Source organism: Gymnoscopelus microlampas (assembly GCF_963454915.1).
Source record: "Gymnoscopelus microlampas genome assembly, chromosome: 8".
Lineage (NCBI taxonomy): Eukaryota > Metazoa > Chordata > Actinopteri > Myctophiformes > Myctophidae > Gymnoscopelus > Gymnoscopelus microlampas.
In genome coordinates this window covers 33,268,921-33,284,068 of record NC_139945.1, presented here as the reverse complement: position 1 = coordinate 33,284,068, position 15,148 = coordinate 33,268,921, and the positions used below count along the sequence as shown (strand labels likewise).

The following is a 15,148-nucleotide window of genomic DNA, read 5'->3' as shown; positions in this document are numbered from 1 at the left end:
CGACAAGCTGGAAACGCGTCGCTTTGCATAGCTTGTAGATCTGCTACTTTTGCTATTTTAGAATTTAATGAAAAGTAACAGTTTTGTACATACTACATTTTCAGGGCGCTACGCGGCCTTCAAACCTAGTCCTATGTTGCGCTGATAAGAGCAATGGCCACCAAAGTATGTCCATTTGAAGTGTTGAACACTGCTATAACACTGCTGCCGAGCAGCGATGCACTTACAGCATCCAGGTCCACTCTTATACCTGTGCGACCTTGTGTTCGGGAGATAGGGGTCTACGACCACTTCCTCGTAAAATCGGAAGTGAACAGATCCACTTCCGGGTTTCACCATTGAACTCCACACCCCTCAGAGAGTGTCTGGGTGAAGTTTCAAGGCAATCCCCAAAAAACGGAATTAGGAAGGGAAACCGGAAGTAGTCATCATTGATGAAATTGGAAGTCTGTGGGACCACCCACCAAGTTTGGAGCCGGTAGCTTGCTGGGAACTGGAGTTATGGCTGTTTATACCCCAGCCAATAGGAAAGCAGAGGGGGGCGTGGCTTCAGCAATTACAGCCCATCCCTATTGGCCGTCTAAGAGCACCTACCACGTTTGGGGCGTTTAGCATGCTGGGAACTGGAAGCCCCAGCCAATGGGAACACAGAGGGGGCGGAGCAATGGTGCACCTGTGGCATCCAGGGGCCCCCGATGGCACACCCCTGACCAGCGTTGGTGCCAAGTTTGGTGCGTATCGGAGCAACGGGGTGCCTCGCAGGTCTGCATGTTACGTTTGTGACGTCCACCCACCTTCGACCCTCGTTGATTGACCCTCTAAGCAATTTTAATATAGGATACATACAAAAGTTACATAGTGCCGCTTTAAACCAACATTGTTCATCTGACTGAATATTTGTATTTAATATATTATGACACATTACTCTGATACCATTTTCCGATGTTGGGGCACACAGTGCTGTGTTCTTCAGATAGTGTTGAAATACAACACGTCCAGAACTTATGACCGATACTGTAATATTATATTGTGTACTCTCATGGATCCGTACTTTTGTTTTATTTACTTTAATTCGATGTCATTAAGGTTTGTATGTGTGTGTGTGTGTGTGTGTGTGTGTGTGTGTGTGCGTGTGTGCGTGTACGTGTGCATGTGCGTGTGTGCAACATACATACCGTAATGTACATCAGATATAATGTGAGAACAATAAATGATATCGTCTCTGTCGGGTGGAAACCTCATATGTCCAAAACTGTTACTTTTCAGGATTCAAATTTAAACACAGCTAAATTAGCAGATCTACAAGCTCAAAATGCGTCGCTTCACGCCGCGCTTCGAGCTAGTAGATCTGCTACTTTTGATGCTTTTGTGTAACACAAAAAGTTAGAATAAAACATGATATAAAACATAATGTAATAACAAAAAATACAAAATTAAAAACCATGAACTTTAATTCTTTCTATTGCTGTGGTTGGCACAGAGCCGCTGAAAGTGGTGGTGAGTCCCCGGAAGGTGAAGGGCAGCGTGGGGAGCAAGGTGTCGCTGTCCTGCAGCGTGAGCGGCTCGGACGAGTACGAGCTGTCCTGGTACCGCAACGGGGAGATCATCTACCCCAGCAACAACGTGCGCATCACCGGACTCAACCGGGAGAACCTGGTCATGGAGGGCATGGCCAAGAGCGACGGCGGAGCCTACCAGTGTTTCGCCAGGAAGGGCAAGATGTCTGCACAGGACTTTGTGCAGGTCATCCTGGAAGGTATATGCGGGAGTTGTTGTTGTTGTTGTTGTTGTTGTTGTTGTTGTTGTTGCTGTTGCTGTTGTGTCAGGCGGCTTTCTAGTCATACCCAGTGGTGGGAAAAGTACTCACATTTTTTACTTAAAGGGACTACACCATGATTTATTTTTACGGGGCCAGGCTTCCAGCATGGACCCGTTTTGATATTGGCATTATTCTTCTTATTCTTCTTATATGGTTGTTTAGGCTTAAACCTGTATAAAACGTATTAAGGGACAATATTTATATAAAATAAATATTTTTTAAATTCATGGTGTACCCCTTAAGTAAAATATTATAATACATTATAAGTATGTTTAGAATGCATCATAGACATGGGATGCATAGCAAGTGTTACCAAAATATCAATACTGCAATGTAGAAATACTCAAGTTGCAAGTAAAAGTCCGGAACTAAAAAAATACTTGAGTAAAAGTTCAAAAGTATTGGTATCAAAATGTACTTAAAGTATCAAAAGTAGAAAGTACTCATTATGCAGAATGTAACCTTTTCAAGTTTTCGAATGTATAAACATCTTTTGAAAATAGCAGATCTACGAGCTCACAATGCGTCGCATCGCGATGCATTGTGAGCTTGTACATCGGCTATTTTCAAATGGCCTAACTGTATACGGCTGAAGTGGTTAATGTATGTTTTGTAATAATAATCAAAATCTACAAAGTAACTAGTAGCCTAAGTAAGTTTTCAAATAATTGTAGTGGTATTTTCCTCTGAGATGTAGTGGAGTAGAAGTAAAAATACAGAAAATTGGAAATACTCCAGTAAAGTAAAAAATACCTCAAAATTGTACTTAAGTACAGTACTTGAGTAAATGTACTTAGTTACTTTACTTCCAGTACTCACATAGCGTCTCTGTCGGTTGGAAACGTCATTATGTCCAAAACTGTTACTTACAAAAATAGCAAACATGGCAGATTGACAAGCTCGGAATGCATCGCTTCGCGCCGCGTTTCGAGCTTGCAGATCTGCTATTTTTGATACTTTTGTGTGACGCTGTAGTATGATTTCGTAGGGCATTAATTTACGAAAAAACACAAAAAGTTAGAATATGGAGTTAAGAGCTTTCTGCTCGACAACAGCGATAAAAAGATTAGCTGAACAGTGAACAAGAACAGACAAAAAAAACGGGCTACAAAGAGATGATCCAAAAAGTTTATAACATATTGGGGGGGGGGGGGGTCTTTTTTGGGGCATTTAGACGTTAGGTTTAGGGGGTAGGGCTTAGAGTTATGTCTGATTTATACTTAGTTGTTACGTACCGAAAGTAGCTGAGCTACTTGAGTTGAGGCACTATGTTTTGCATAGATAACAATTTAACATTTGTGTGCATCTCTATCTGCGTTTCTGTGTGTTTGTGTGCGTTATATTTGTCCACAAACGTATGGACTGGTATTAAGAAAAACTGCCCTCCTTGTATGACTAGGCCGGCAGTTGCACAGTAACAGCTGCCCTCGTGTTGGAGGGTGTGTACTGTGTGTGTGTGTGTGTGTGTGTGTGTGTGTGTGTGTGTGTGTGTGTGTGTGTGTGTGTGTGTGTGTGTGTGTGTGTGTGTGTGTGTGTGTGTGTGTGTGTGTGTGTGTGTGTGTGTGTATGTGTGTATGAGTGTGTGTCTGCTCATGTGCGTGTGTGTGCATGGGCACACACGCGGTGACTTCACAGAAACAGATTCGGGCCTTGAGGATCAATACAGGGCGTGTGTGTTAATGAGGGACTGTTGTGCCTCTGCGCCATAGGCCGCCATTAGCAGGATCATCCCAGACTGCACACATATACACACACACACACACACACACACACACACACGCACACACGCACACACACGCACACACACACACACACACACACACACACACACACACACACACACACACTCCGATAGCTTACCTTGGTGGCGTTGCTTGGGCAACTGTCTCCTGTGGCCAGAGGATATTGATAATCTATAATCATGTGGAACAGGCCTGGGTAATCAGCACGCAGCAGCAGGCCAGCCTTTCTCTAAGTCTGGAAATAAAAGCTCGCCTGGATCCATATTCATAAGGTTGCCTGGGATAGGAATTTAGATTGGGGCTGTTTTGGTAACACGTTATAGTACAAAGACCTTATTGCACTATGTAAGTATCCTGTGTGCAGTGACTTAGGTCTTTCCTAAAATGGCCGTTTTTATGTAGACAAATCCACTGGTAGACAAATCTACCAGCCACAACACACATGTACCAGTAGACCAGATAAGAAAGTTTGAATGTACGTAAGCAAACAGATATTTCCGGGTAGAAAGTATGTTTTCACAATATCAAATAAAGTGCCAAAAACATTAGCTATGTCTAGTTTGTCATCCTGTGTGGGCTCAAGGGGGTCCCCAGCTAAATTTGTCATACTCTATCACAATCATTTTAACCACTTTATCCAAATGGCTATATTAAAAAAACGGCATGATATAGGATATACAAGTTCACAGCGCATCACAGCTGGGAGATTTCTGAAAAATATCGAAAATGTTTGGACATTTTGAATAATCTTGTTTTGTTTTTTACACAAATCATCTCTTCTGGGGGTCTGTGGCATTAATTCAGATGGGGGTCCGCGCCCAAATATATATAAAATTAGGGGTCCTTGACCACGAAAAGTTTGAGAACCACTGGTCTAGAGGGTGAAAGTGGTTGACACGGTGTTCAGTACTTTGAATCTTTGTGGGGGTTTTTTCGTATCTCCTGAGACACATGCAGCAATTTATATGCATCAGACCAAAGGGGTCATAGTGCAGGTGCAGCCAGGTGCACAACCCTTTGAGGAGGCAAGGGCTCAGCATCTTTCTCAAGGATCATTTTTGCAGGGATAGATAGCAGGTCATACCCCTCCCCAGCTGTGTAGCGGTCTTTCTAACCGGCAGGTCAACCTCCTACTCCGATGACCTGACCAGACAAGACTTATTTTCTCCGTCCTGGCTCCCAATCTGTGTAATAAACTTGGATCCCTTTCTTGCCACCTTCTTTCGATAGAATGCTAGTTTTCTGTAGGCTACAAGATATATCTTGGTCACAATTGTTCTCATGTTTTGACCACAATGTTAGGAATGCTATTTACATACTGTACTGTGTAGTATGTAAAGTATGTTTTGACAGATGCTGTAGGTTCATTGTTTACCTGGTATCCATAGTTTATTTGTGGCACTACATTGTTCTCTCTGCACTCTACTTATGTCAATCTTTTACCTTTTTTTGTTTGTTGACTAGAGCAGTGGTTCTCAAAGTGGGGATTCCAGGGGGTCCCCAGCAAAAGTAGTTAACTTAGCGTCACAATCATTTTAACCACTTTATCCATTGGCTTTTCAAAAATAGAAGATCTGCTATTTTTGAAAATAATATGAAAAATATCTAAAACGTTTGGAAAATGTTGAATATTATTTTACATAAATCTTCTCTTCTGGGCGTGGCACAAAACCTTTTCACATGGGTTGTTCCCAGGCAAATACATTGGGGTCCTTGACACAAAAAACTTTGAGAATCACTGGACTAGAGAGTTCATGCCTACACTGCTTATCCTCACATTCATGATATACTACATGTATCTTTACTTCATCACATTTATTCCATAACAAAACCGACCCCTAACTTCGTCCTCCCAATCCCGCTCCCCCCCCCCCTCCCCTCGCCGCCCCAACAGATGGCACTCCCAAGATCCTGTCTTCCTTCAGCGAGAAGGTGGTGAACCCCAACGAGCCCGTCTTCCTGGTGTGCAACGTCAAGGGCACGCCCCCGCCCGGCTGCACCTGGTCGCTGGACGACGACCCGGTCATCAAGGACGGCCACCACCACCTGGGCCACTACGAGACGCACGAGGGCCACGTGGTCAGCCAGCTGAACGTCACGCACACCGGGGTGCAGGACGGCGGCGTGTACCGGTGTACCTGCAGCAACTCGGCCGGGCCCGTCTACCACCAGGCTCGAATAAACGTAAGAGGTGCTTGTCAAATCAGCTCCTCCAACAACAACAACAACAATACACATAACCTGTCTGTCTGCCTGTCTGTCTAGTCTGGATGTCTGGATGTCTGGATGTCTGGATGTCTGTCTGGATGTCTGTCTGTCTGGCTGGATGTCTGTCTGTCTGTCTGTCTGTCTGTCTGTCTGTCTGTCTGTCTGTCTGTCTGTCTGACTGACTGGTGGTTGATTGGTGTTAACGGTGAGGTCTTGGTTTGGATCCATGGGTTCAGTGTGTGTATCTTATGGCTGTCTTTTTTTAAACTACAAGAACGAAGCAAACAGCTGACATCTTTCACCTAATATGGGCCCTACACACAGGGTAGTATTAACCCTGGGTAGTAGTACTACCCTACTAGGGTGGTGCGGTACTTACCCTGAGTTCTGGGAACCCATGAGAGGAGCTAGCAGTTCTGTTGCTCTGGATTGGTCAAGCAAGCTAGATGTGAAACAGACACTTTCACATCTTTCTTATTTTTATTTAATATGTTTCTGAAAATCAATTGAATATCAAAGAACTTTGTTGTTCGGTAGTTTGAATTTGTTTTGTTTGTTTTGTTTCTGGTATTGTTTTAGTGATAAATACTTGTTTCCCTTAAAGCTTTTTTTATTCATTGATTAGTTTAGCCTCCGTCTGTTCTATGAAGGGTTTTATTTTTTTAAATATTTTTTATCTGAACATGGATCTGCACCAGTGCAATTTTCCAATTTCCCTGCTTCTAGTGCATTTGTGATACTGTAACCTCGCTCTCTCCAAAATTATTACTGTGCTATTTCTACATGCCCACATTTTCAGGTCAAACCAATTATCCTGGTTTGCCGCACATAGACATATCTGGAAATGAGCTCCAAAATGGGGCCGCTTTGTAAATAGCCCCAAGAAAAATATATTTATCCTGTATGCATGAATACATTTATATCTGTGGCTTGCTTGTGTGCGCCTAGAGACCTGTGTGTATATCAGTGTGTTTGTGTGTGTGTGTGTGTGTGTGTCGGAGGGTGCGGTGGGTGGTAGGCGGGGGTGTGCATGTACATTATGTGTGTGCGTATGTGTATGTGTGTTTGTGTGATTACATGTGTGCCGGTGTCTGTGTGGCAGTAGCCTGAGCGATTCCACATCTGATGTTGTAGCGATTATTACTGTATGTTTTCATTTTAGGAGACAGGCAATATAATACCGTAAGCAAGCTGTGACAGCTGAGTTTTAAGTATTATTGGCACAGGTAAACATTTTAAGTCTTATCCACCTAAACAGTTTGGTCTTTTAGCACATTTCAGCACTTTCAGTTTAATCCGCTCATCAATTCACAAACGATGCTCAAATTCAATCATTTCTGTGCAGAAGAAGCACTTTGCGCATACAGTAATCAGCAAATGCAGTGGGTCTTTATGATAGCAGAGTGATCTTAGTGACAGCTGCATAGAACAAGAAATAAATCTTGCAAGTATACTTGCAATTAAAAACGTTTATTGAGAACAAACATGCAATGGTGTGCGAGATCGCATGCCAGTGTTGATTTTGTCGACTAAAATTATGACGAAAAACGTTCGTCGACTACCTTTTTTCACTGAAGAAAAACGAAATAAAAACTAAGTCTACATTGCCAATTTCATCAACAAATACAAACTACAGTAAGAGATCCAGCAGAACTAAGACATGTCATTTTATGTTTGGTTGTGCTCGGGTTTTGCGCTCTGAAAATAGCAGATCTACAAGCGTCGCAGCGCAACGCGTTGTGAGCTTGTAGATCTGCTATTTTCAGCATGCAACCAAGTGTAAAATCAGCCATTATGACGCCATCAAGGCACCGCCAGAATACATTTTAGTCGACTAAATCAACTGTAGATTTAGTCAACTAAAATCGTATGATATTTAGTCAACTAAACTAGACTAACAGTAAAACATTTAAGATGACTAAAATATGACTACAACTAAATGGAATTTGATTCAAAAGACTATGACTAAAACCAAATGAAAATTTGCTGTCAAAATCAACACTGTCGCATGCATTGTACTGTATGTATTTCTCTCTAAAAAAAACATTTTATTTAACGAAAGGCCCAAAACAGCGAAACAGACATAAACAAATATGGCTCCTGTGCTGTAATCTTATAAAATCCCCACCGCCATTAAATGTGTTTATAGAGAGCCCTCTCTCCCTCTCTGTCACTGTTTTCAGGCCGCGCCAGCATCCGGCCAATGAAGAACATCACGGCCATCGCGGGACGAGACGCCTTCGTGCACTGCCGCGTGATTGGCTACCCTTACTACTCCATCAAGTGGTACAAGAACTCGGCGCTGCTGCCCTTCAACCACAGACAGCGTGCCTTCGAGAACAACGGGACGCTGAAGCTGTCCAACGTGCAGCAGGTGGATGCCGGAGAGTACAACTGCAAGGTGATGGTCCAGCCCAACAAGATGGACACCCAGAGCGTCCACGTTCGAGTCAGAGGTATGTCCCATTGGATGGATGTACAGTATGTACAGTACACATAGAGGAACCAGTGGGGGGAAAAGTACTTACATGTTTTTACTTAAGTAAAAGTATCAATACTGTAATGTAGAAATACTCTACATACTAGAGTAAATACTCTACTCTATACTGTTACAAGTAAAAGTCCGGAATTCAAAATTTACTCGAGTGAAAGTACAAAGGTATTGGCATCAAAATGTACTTAAAGTACCAAAAGTAAAAGTACTAAGTATGCAGAATGTCCCATTTCAAGTTCTCAAATGTATAAAACATCTTTTGAAAATAGCAGATCTACAAGTTCAAGTGCAAGTTGTGAGCTTGTAGATCGGCTATTTTCAAATGGCCGAAATGTATAATAGGGCTGAAGTGGTTAAAGGGATTCTAGGCAACATTAAGGCAAACTTTTAAAAATATTTATATATATATATTTAGCATTTTTTCCCCTCTATCAGCCACTATATAATGATGCTGGGGTGTTTTCCTGCATTGAAACACAGTCCTCTTTCTGAAATCCGTATTTTCCCTACAGTTTATGTTTGTCCGGGACGTAAATTAACGCACGTCCGTGCGCGTCCGTGTCCGTGTGAACTGTTCGAGTGAAACCGAATGGAACCGAGTGCAGCCGACAAAAATGGAACGAGCAGCCATTGTTTTTCTTTGGGCAGTTTTTACTTTTTACTTTCGGTTTTAAAACGCTCTCAAACTTCTTTTTTGAGGCACGGAATTTACTTTTAAGATATCGTTTGGATAGAATTTAGTTGTTTAACTTTATATATGTGGTCAATTTATCATGACAGAGCCTATTTAAAAATTAAAATTCAGAGAACCGGCAGGGGCGGGCAGTGACACGCATTGTATCCGAATAAAGCAACCTATTTTCGGCATGGCCCGTTTAGAAGTCCCTGCTGCGTCACCCCCTGGTGGTCGGGGAAACGAACTGCTGATGGGGACGGGGGGGAGTGGAGGGGCGGTGTTTGGCAACAGTTTTTTTCTTTTTTTTTGTCTCTGAACTTGCCTACAATCCCTTTAATGTATGTTTTGTAATAATAATCAAAATATGAGCTGTCTATCATGTATGACTCCAAATTTGGGCATGGTTTTAGCCTGATCAGAGCTGAAAACGAGAATTCATTTTTTTTTTAAATTATGAAACATGTAAATATGAAAAATAACAGCCTATTGGCAGTGCTCACAAGAAATGTGTGATCCGTCCGGCAGTTTTCGAGATTAGCTACAAAGACTCAGACAGACAGACAGACAGACAGACAGACAGACAGACAGACAGACAGACAGACAGACAGACAGACCCTCTTCAAGACTTGAGGTCTCACCTCTGTGGAGCCACGGCATAAAAAAGAGAAACATAGCAAAATGCGATGCGAGAGTGCGCTCTCGCCAACAACAACAACTCGGGACTCCTGAATCGCTGCCCTCCACAAAAAAAATGCATAAATAAATCTTAAGAAGACACTGTACACTCCTATTCAGTACGGGGTAAATAGCCTCCAACGAGGCGTCACTACCCATAATAGAGAATGTTAACAAGTGCTCTCCACTTCAGCTCCTCATCTCCATTCCCTGTACTCTGATGATGCAGCGACATCAACCTTTCCACCGAACAGGAGGGAGGGGAGGGTTAGTGAATGAGGGAAACAGTAATAGAGATTTAGACCAAGAAAGATGAAGGGAGATGACGAGGAGAGAGAAGATGGAAGAGAAAGACAGAGCGTAAGAGATAGAGAGAGAGAGAGAAATAGAGGGAGAGAGGGTGACTGTGTGTGTGTGTGTGTGTGTGAGAGAGAGAGAGAGAGAGAGAGAGAGAGAGAGAGAGAGAGAGAGAGAGAGAGAGAGAGAGAGAGAGAGAGAGAGAGAGAGAGAGAGAGAGAGAGAGAGAGAGAGAGAGAGAGTGACTGAGAGAGAGAAACAGACAGACATAGAGAGGGAGAGAGAGAAATAGAGGGAGAGAGAGAGAGAGAGAGAGAGAGAGAGAGAGAGAGAGAGAGAGAGAGAGAAAGAGGCAGAGAGAGGGAGAGGGAGAAATAGAGGGAGAGAGAGTGACTGAGAGAGAAACAGGCAGAGAGAGAGAGAGATGATATAATGCAACACTTCCCAGTGGTGTTAGCGAGTGAGTGCATTCGTTAATTTACTGCTCATGCTTAAAATGCTGGAGTGTCTTGGGGGATCCCGGGAGTCCATTATCTCCACTTTGTTGTGAATTAAATAAGCGGCTAAAGTGCTGCTTATTCGAATGTTATTTGAACTCATTGGACACTCAAACAGAGATGACTTGTGCGATGGCTACGCACTCCCCAGAGACAACAGTTCAGTCAGTTCACCTGAGTAGGTCTTATCATGGAATTTTATTATCACTCAACTGCTGTACACTACCACTATTCATAGATAGATAGATAGATAGATAGATAGATAGATAGATATATAGATAGATAGATAGATAGATAGATAGATAGATAGATAGATAGATAGATAGATAGATAGATAGATAGATTGATTGATTGATTGATTGATTGATTGATTGATTGAGTGAGTGATTGAGTTTATATGTATAAAGATGTTCCTTTCTGAACAACAGAGCAGTCTTGTTCGGAGAGCTCCTGTTGCATCTTCCGCTAAAAGGACAAAATGTTCCACCCAAAGAATGATATGGAATTATTGCTTGCTTTGGTGGCAGAGTAGTAGAATGAGAATTTTCCCATGTTTGTTCTAAATATGAGTGGTCCCAATCATCATCATTCAGATCAGGGCAATTCACATCTCACCATGTCTGTCTGGTTGATGAATTGAATACTATAGGACCACAATGGAAACAAGTCCCCAGGACCTTTTTGTGTCATCCTTTTAGCTTAAATGACTTACTGTACCACGTGCTAATGAAGTATTATTCAATCAATCAGTCAGTCAAATGTCTCACCTCACTCTCCAACCATGTTGATTTTGACAGCAGATTTTGATTTAGTTTTAATAGTCTTTTGAATAAAATTCCATTTAGTTTTTGTCATATTTTATGACTGATTTTACAATATATATAATTGACAATATATTTAGTCTCAGTTTTAGTCATCATACTGTAGTTTTTATTTAGTTTTTGTCAGTGAAAAAAGGTAGCCGACAAATCAACACTGTCTCCAACCTGTCTAATAATCTTTCCCCAGTCCCTCCGTACATCCAGCCCTTTGAGTTCCAGCGCTTCACCATCGGCCAGCGCGTCTTCATCCCCTGCGTGGTCATGTCCGGCGACCAGCCCCTGGACATCACCTGGCAGAAGGACGGCCGTCCCATCCCCATCAGCCTCGGCGTCACCGTGGACAACATCGACTTCACCAGCTCCCTGCGCATCTCCAACCTGACCCCCGACCACAACGGCAACTACACCTGCATCGCCCGCAACGAGGCTGCCGCCGTGGAGCACCAGAGCCAGCTCATTGTCAGAGGTGAGGAGGAGGGGGGTTTGCACGTTACTACAGCTAACCAGTGGTGGAAAAAGTACTCACATTTTTTACTGAAAGGTAGGGTAAGTGATATTTTTTTTATTTTTATTTTTGTTAAAAGGTTAAAGTACTATATTCTGATTGTAATCATTGCTACAGAACGTTTGTTTGGTCACAGGGGTCTCTCCAGCTCTTTAGTAAACAGAATATAGTACATTTTCAGGTAGGTGACAACATTTAAGCCAATCAGGAGAGAGCACTGAAAATGAAGTGGTTAACACATATACTGCCAATCCCGAGATATCTCGGGACATTAAATCCACCCGTTACCTGCGTATCCCGAGATATCTCGGGATCGTCTTTTTATGTGGTTTGATAACGAAAAAAAATGTTTTTGGTACCATCCTTGATTTTTTTTTTCTTCCCCATGACGCTTCCGACCCATCCTATGAGAAAATTTCCGACAACCGTTTCCGGTTCGTTTTTTATCTTGAAAAAACAGTTTTTCCCTGGTTTTGGCTGAAGATCATGGTTTTCACACGGTTTAAAAAACGAATGGTAAGCTCCGGTTGTATTTTCTTTTCTTTGATCGACAAACGGTTATCCTCTTTGTGTTTAAAAACGATCTGATAGCCGATCGGAGGCTAAGCTAATCTAAGATGGCCGGTGGGGAAACGTCACAGCCACGTCACAGCCAAACGGATATGACGTTTGCAGCCTCTTTTAGCCGCTGATACCACAGAAGAAGAAAAAGGAAAAAAAAGTGTAAACATTATGAGGGCTCGTACGTCCGTCGTTGCTGTTTATAAACACCATCCGATCGCGGATTTTAATGGATATAATTTTTTTGTGAACGGTTCAAAAGGCTATAAAACTCAAAAACGCTGGCAGTGGGTAAGTACCTTATGAATAAACTCTGGCAGGGAATGTGTTAATGTATGTTTTGTAATAATACTCAAAATCTGCAAAGTTACTAGTAACTAAAGTTTTCAAATAATTGTAGTGGAGTAAAAGTACAATATTTGACCTGAGATGTAGTGGAGTAGAAGTAAAAGTTCTGGAAATACTCAAGTAAAGTACACATACCTCAAAATTGTACTTAAGTACAGTACTTAAGTAAATGTACTTAGTTACTTTACACCACTGCAGCTAACCAGGGGAGGGGGTCATTCAGAATAGAATAGCGTTGCTGCCGGGTGGAAACCTGTCCAAAACGTTTTTTATTGTGATTTTGAAAGTGATTTAGAATTCGCCTCGCATCGCGAGGCGTTGTGAGCTTGTAGATCGGCACCACTAACCATAAAAATGTTTTTTTGCCGGACAGCAACGATAGAATACTTTTATTGGCGATAATAATAACAATCACAACAATGTCACCATTTTTTTTTAAAAACCTACGTGGAATTATACACAAAAAAAAGCCAAAGCTGGTTTCTATTGTGGTCCACTTTGAGACATGGAACAACACGCAACAAACTGTACAAACAACCATTAAACAAAGAAAATGAAATCCGTATAATATACTTAATTTAAAGTCTGAAACAATACATACAGTATGGGACGAGAGGTACACTTGGGGTTCCAGGGGATATTTTCATATTTCCTCCACCGCAGAATGTTTTCTTTTGCAGATAAATCTTGATTTCAAATCGATACTTACAGACACTTGTTTTCTTTCTGCAACCATACATTCATTAATCACTTTAAAACTGGCCTCCATATTTTGGGCATGTAATTTTGTCATGTTATTATTATTATTTTTTAAATAGCAGAACACTCTCTGAAAATAACAGATCTACAGGTTATAAGCTTGTGTCTGCTATGTGTGTGTGTGTGTGTGTGTGTGTGTGTGTGTGTGTGTGTGTGTGTGTGTGTGTGTGTGTGTGTGTGTGTGTGTGTGTGTGTGTGTGTGTGTGTGTGTGTGTGTGTGTGTGTGTGTGCGCGCGTGTGTGTGTGTCTGTCTATAGTACCTCCTCAGTTTGTGGTTCAACCTGAAGACCAAGATGGAATCTACGGAAAAACTGTGACACTCAACTGCTCAGCTGAAGGCTACCCACGACCCACCACAGTATGGGAACATTCCAAAGGTACAGTAGGCCATAGGTTCTCAAAGTGGGGTGCAAATCTTTGAATATACAGTATATACAATTTTAACTCAAATCTTTGCTTCTGCGGCTCCCTGGAACAAAATATTTTGAGATGGGGGGTCCGTGGCCAAATACATATAATTTTGGGGGGCCGTGACATGAAAATGTTTTGAGAACAGCTCATAGCGCTGCATTCGGTGCCGTGCTATGAGCTTGTATATATGCTATTTTTGAATAGCCAAAGAAATCTAAAATGACACAGATGCATTCCCGGTCTTAATGGCTTAATAGACATTATACAAATAACAGGTCTTGTCAGTGCTGCTCAAACACATCCAACCGTTCCGTTAATACCCATAAACCACAGTATAGCTTTATAAAAAAAAGAAAAAGGTACATTTGACCATGCTCTGTTTATTCCAGGCTTACATTATTTTGACCAGTTAGTGACCTATACATAAATGATCTGTAGCCTAGATGTATAATCGGCTGCTGCACGCTGGCCTCAGGTTGCATTTTATGAAGCTCTATGACTTGCAGTGTGTTTGTTAGTATAAGCGAGTTGTTTTATTCTCCAGCCTAGGGCTATTATATCCATATTGTGATATGAGACCAGACATCATCTGGCATTTTGTATACATCGTTTCTCTCTCCATATTCTTTTTGTAAATGAATGCCCTACTTGATCATACTACAGCGTCACACAAAAGCATCAAAAGTAGCAGATCCGCAAGCTCAAAACACTTGTAGATCTGCTTTTTGACAGAGATAATATTGTAATATGGTGATATGGCATAGTGTCAGTGTTGTCTTTTCCTGGTTTTAATCACTTCATTTTTACTTTTTTATTCATGCATTTTTAAGAAAATGTATACCATTGTCACAATACTATATTATCATCACAATATCAATATCAAGGTACAGAATTTTGGTCAAAAGTATTGTGATATTAGATTTTGTCCACATCACCTGGCCCTGCTCCAGACAGTGTGTATGAGATCATATTGATCTGTGTGTCACTCAATATGCATTATGGATTCACACACACACACACACACACACACACACACACACACACACACACACACACACACACACACACACACACACACACACACACACACACACACACACACACACACACACACACACACACACACACACACACACACACAGGCTCGGACACAGGTGCACCATCACCATATGTCATGTGATTGTAGGGTTAGCACTGGTGATGCATCTGCTGAACTCAGGAGGACAGACAGGCAGACAGACTAAAATGGCATGCATAAAAGCTGATACCGATATTTTCCGATATGACTTTTTTATGCTATTATCTGCTGATAATATCAGGGGGGGGGATGATATC

At 41.9% G+C, this 15,148-nt stretch overlaps 1 protein-coding gene across 1 annotated transcript in view; it reads left to right on the top strand.

Moving 5' to 3' along the window:
* The window catches only part of dscamb (Down syndrome cell adhesion molecule b), a gene marked incomplete at both ends in the record, with an annotated part of 217,790 nt that overhangs the window by 130,147 nt on the left and 72,495 nt on the right, over positions 1–15,148 (top strand). Inside the window, 5 exons of the mRNA XM_084064776.1 lie at positions 1,481–1,756; positions 5,456–5,752; positions 7,953–8,225; positions 11,417–11,695; positions 13,660–13,779. Of these exons, the coding sequence (XP_083920902.1) occupies positions 1,481–1,756; positions 5,456–5,752; positions 7,953–8,225; positions 11,417–11,695; positions 13,660–13,779 (1,245 nt within the window). The remainder of the gene's footprint in view (positions 1–1,480; positions 1,757–5,455; positions 5,753–7,952; positions 8,226–11,416; positions 11,696–13,659; positions 13,780–15,148) is intronic.